General features: G+C 34.3%; 1 protein-coding gene across 1 annotated transcript; it reads right to left on the bottom strand.

Moving 5' to 3' along the window:
- Nucleotides 1-293: 293 nt before the first annotated feature.
- Nucleotides 294-3,899, bottom strand: LOC120208654 (vacuolar protein sorting-associated protein 45 homolog). Its single transcript, XM_039207879.1, has 8 exons — nucleotides 3,719-3,899; nucleotides 2,597-2,798; nucleotides 2,392-2,471; nucleotides 1,545-1,772; nucleotides 1,149-1,274; nucleotides 969-1,049; nucleotides 749-890; nucleotides 294-637 (listed from the first exon to the last, which is right to left on the bottom strand). The coding sequence occupies exons 1-8, from the start codon at nucleotides 3,806-3,808 to the stop codon at nucleotides 309-311; spliced, it is 1,278 nt and encodes a 425-aa protein (XP_039063810.1). The 5' UTR covers nucleotides 3,809-3,899; the 3' UTR covers nucleotides 294-308.
- Between the last annotated feature and the right edge of the window lie 221 nt (nucleotides 3,900-4,120).

Here is a 4,120-nt window from a genome sequence, read left to right as displayed (position 1 = left end):
AAAAGAATTCTGTGAGAGAAAAAAAATAAGCTTATTTAATCATAGATATTGAACCAGATGTTACTCCTTGACATCAGATTCAATTTCGCATGATAACAAGCAATAACATCCATTTCGACAGTAGCTTTTATTGATCCATCTCAATCATTCTAAGAAGCTGAACTTTTAACATCCCTAGCAACAACAAATGCAACGCCCTCATGCAACTTCTAGGATCCAATCCCTTGGTCCTTCACCCACTTAATGTATTTCAGATTCATCCACTTGTACTCTTTGCTCTCGAGTTTCTACCTCAAAAGTCGAAACCACTAATTGTAATAGCATTGAATTTGTGAATGTCTTCCGTATCTTAATGGAATAACAAATTGTACTGTAAACCGACTGATATACTTAAGACTCAAACAGATACGGAACCATAAAAAGAATGAAAAATAGATAAAACAAAAAAAATACACTACCTCAAAAGTAGCAACTTGCCCCCCATTGCAAGCCAACTCCTGCTCAGTTTCTGAAACCAACATAAGCTTTCTTTCTTCAACTATTTTGCTCATTTCTGTTACCAATGTGACATGCTTTGAGACATTCCCATGCATTTTTCTGTACTCGGGATAATTATCTACAAATTTGGCCATGTCTTCTGCATATTATTGAAATCATAAAAATTTAATGATCTAACTCGTAATAAAGTTATAATCAAAAAAAAAAATTACAAATCAATCTGAAATATTAAATTTTGTCTGATACGAACCTATTGTCTGTATATTTTGGTTGCTTTTAGCAACTTGCTGAAAATCATCCACCATTCGCTTGATGTTCATTCCAATATCTCCAAGGTTTTCATACATGTTAGCTTTGAAGAAAACATCTTGTTCTGATGAAAGCACTACTTCCTGAAAGCATGGGGACACAAAGATAAACCACAGTAATATTAAAACAAATATGTCTAGCAAAAAGAACACGCAATCAACCTGTTGATCTTTGGGGAATTTTCCAATGCTTCTCAAATCAACTTTGTTATCCTGAATACCTATCAACTCATGTACCATTGCCTACAAAAAATAATTCAGTAAATGTTTTTACCCATGTGAAAGTAACAGGATGCATCCTTTACCTTTAAGAAGTTGCTACAAATGAGTCATAACAGGTACCTGATAGGACCATTGGTTCAGTAATGGAGTCACAGGATCATCCCTTCTGTCAACTATCAGCAACAATGGAGACATTTCCATCCGTCTGAAATCAAAAAGACCACTTTCTTGCTGGTACATTAGTTTCTGTCAGATACACAGAACACGATAAGGAAAAATAAGAACCAAATTAGCTCCTTTTCATAACTCCAATTTTCAGGAACAAACTTAAAGCTTCTTACCCATGCCAAAACTTTAAAGCTACTCTAAAACATGTAATATATATACATAGACATAAATATTGAAAGAGTCATGACACAATGAATCGAGTACATGCTGGAGCATTTTTATTAGTAAACTCTTGTCAATAGTTGGTAAAACTGTTTGTAATCATTTTAGTGTTGCCATTTTACTTACTGCTGCTTCATGTGCAATCCTTTTTGCAATATCAGAGGTCCTCGAATATCTAATAATTGGCCTTCGTTTTAACGCCAAGAAAACTGCACCAATACCATCAACAGCTCGGTCACAGAAGTTCTGCAAATTAGAAGGGTCCAAAACTGCTGGGAGAATGTAACAGTGATTTGAGGGCATGTTTAAAGTGAAGTGGTAAGGATCGATTGCAATGAAGTCGGCATAAAACTCCTGCAAGATTAAAGTGGCAACTATATAAGGGTAAAACTTTGAAACTCTGATGAAAAGGTATAGGGTATCTCTAAAATATTATTAAAATGCAATAATAGCAAAAGCGATGTATGAAAAGGACTGTGCTATTAAGGAAAACTCAGATATAGACAGGTCAACTGGAATATAAACATAGAATCTTCAAGCTAGCATAACAATTACTAAACCATCAATGTCAGTAATGTATCATTTATAATTATTGACATAAAGCAAAAAAAGTTCCCACAGATAATTAGATCAAACCACTACTAGAATGGCCTTTTTTATGAAGTTACAAAATACAAAGTTAGTTTCTCTTGGAGAAAATAAAGTCCTCAATTTTTTCAATCAAGCAATGTGCCTCGCAATTTCAATCTATGGCCTTAGCATCCAGAGATCTCACCAAACCATAGGAGATGGCCCTCTTTCTGCATCTTCTAGCAGATTGTTATATGATAGTTTTTTTTCACCCATCTATGCGCAAATTCTAGACTCCGTAGTTTTAATGTTCTTACTGTTAAATAAAGAGCCAGATAAAGAACTGCAAACTATACAATTCGGTAAAAAAGAAAAAAAAATAACATCAGTGTATTATATGTACCTGGACTTGCTGGACAACTTCTTGTTCATCTGAATCAGCTAAAAGATGAATCTGAGTGTCCTTCAACATGTTTGAAAAAACTGCAAAATCCAATGATGTGAGGACCACAAGAAAAACATCTAAGACGGGCAATAAGACAATTTGCCATATTTCAGTAAAATAAAATTATAGCCACATCAAATATTGAAAGATACAAAGAACTTACACAAGTGATACTCTCCAAACCTAGGATTAGATAGTTGACGCCGCATGTACTGAATATTTTCCGATGTAGGCCGTAGGAAATAAACTGCCTTGAGATGCGACATAGATTCTTTTGACTTGGAAATGGAATCTATCAATTCTACCAAAAATACCTCTTTCTGAAGTAGCTCTGATTGTGAATAAACAACACTCACAATGCTAACCTGTGCCTCAAAAAACAGAATAAATTACCTACAATCAAAATCACATTTATCTTTTCCCTTTTAAAAGACTCATTTATTGCCATTAAGGATTATGCTTGTCCCATACATATCCATATATATTAGGGGAAAAGAAAACCGTAAAATCTAATATTCAATTTCCATAACAAAAATGATATGCAAACATAAATATTGTAACACAGCATTTGATTTGCAACTCATGTGCATAATAGTTGACCTTTGGAAGTTGGAAATTGGAACAAAAAGAATTAGAAAAATCACTAAAGACCCCAGGACATATCAAGATATCTGTCGAGGGAAAGAGGTCATCTCTACCAAATGTTTGGATGGAAGGAGGAGGAGGAAGAGGGAACCATGCCTCCTTTTACACCTTCCTTTCATTTTCCTTCTTTACAATTTTAGTCTTGAGCAAAGCAAAAAATAGGAACTGTAGAATCCCTCTTCCTCTCTTCTACACTCCCTCCATTGCCATCCAAGTTCTTAGACTAAACTACAACATGGACTTCAAACAAGAACAAAAGATAGATGATCCTTAAGCAGTTCGCTATCAATATCATCAATTCTAAACCAAGGCAGTCGAAAGATGGAGAGGTTGAAAACATCAACAAGCATTTTAATACATGCGTACCATCATGGCAACCGTGTTTGCTTCCCGACTTATATGTAAATCCTTAAACCAGCTACAGAAAATTGAAAAGAGCTCCTCCAACTACTTCATTCCACAAAAACTTATCAAATCCGGAGATTCCTATCCTAAGGTCATAACAATTTTCCCGACTAATCTATTTCCAATTGAAGTGATCTTATATTTGGAATTAATGACAAAATCGAAAACAACAAGATATAAATTATTCAGATAAAAATGAAGGTAAATACGAATCGAAACCAGAAAATTAGATTACCGTTTGAGAATCAAGAATGAGAACTTTCATGCCGGAGATGTCTTGTAACATCCGATTAACGTAATCCCGTACGGCCGAAACCAGCACCATCTTCGAGCCGGCTCTTAAGGATCGACGGCTGTGAGTGGAGATCTAGTAAAAGGAGACCAGATCTGCTTCAGGCTTAAGCGTAGGCCGTTGAGGGCAATATATTTCAAGGAGGACGGATTGCAACGCAGCGTTCTTATATTATTTGTTTATTATCGAAAACATGTTTAGTTGTGTGAGTTTCTTATTGTTATTTTAAAATTTATAAGTTAATTTTATTGTTTTTATTAAGTTTTTGTATTAATTTATTTAAAATTTTGATCTTTCTATTAATTTTCATCCAATTTTATTCTTGATTATTACTTTGAAAATTAA

The sequence above is a fragment of the Hibiscus syriacus genome, unplaced genomic scaffold, assembly GCF_006381635.1.
Source record: "Hibiscus syriacus cultivar Baekdansim isolate YM2019G1 unplaced genomic scaffold, ASM638163v2 tig00016849_pilon, whole genome shotgun sequence".
Lineage (NCBI taxonomy): Eukaryota > Viridiplantae > Streptophyta > Magnoliopsida > Malvales > Malvaceae > Hibiscus > Hibiscus syriacus.
Note: the sequence above shows the minus strand (reverse complement) of the source record. Positions and strands in the feature narration are given on the sequence as shown.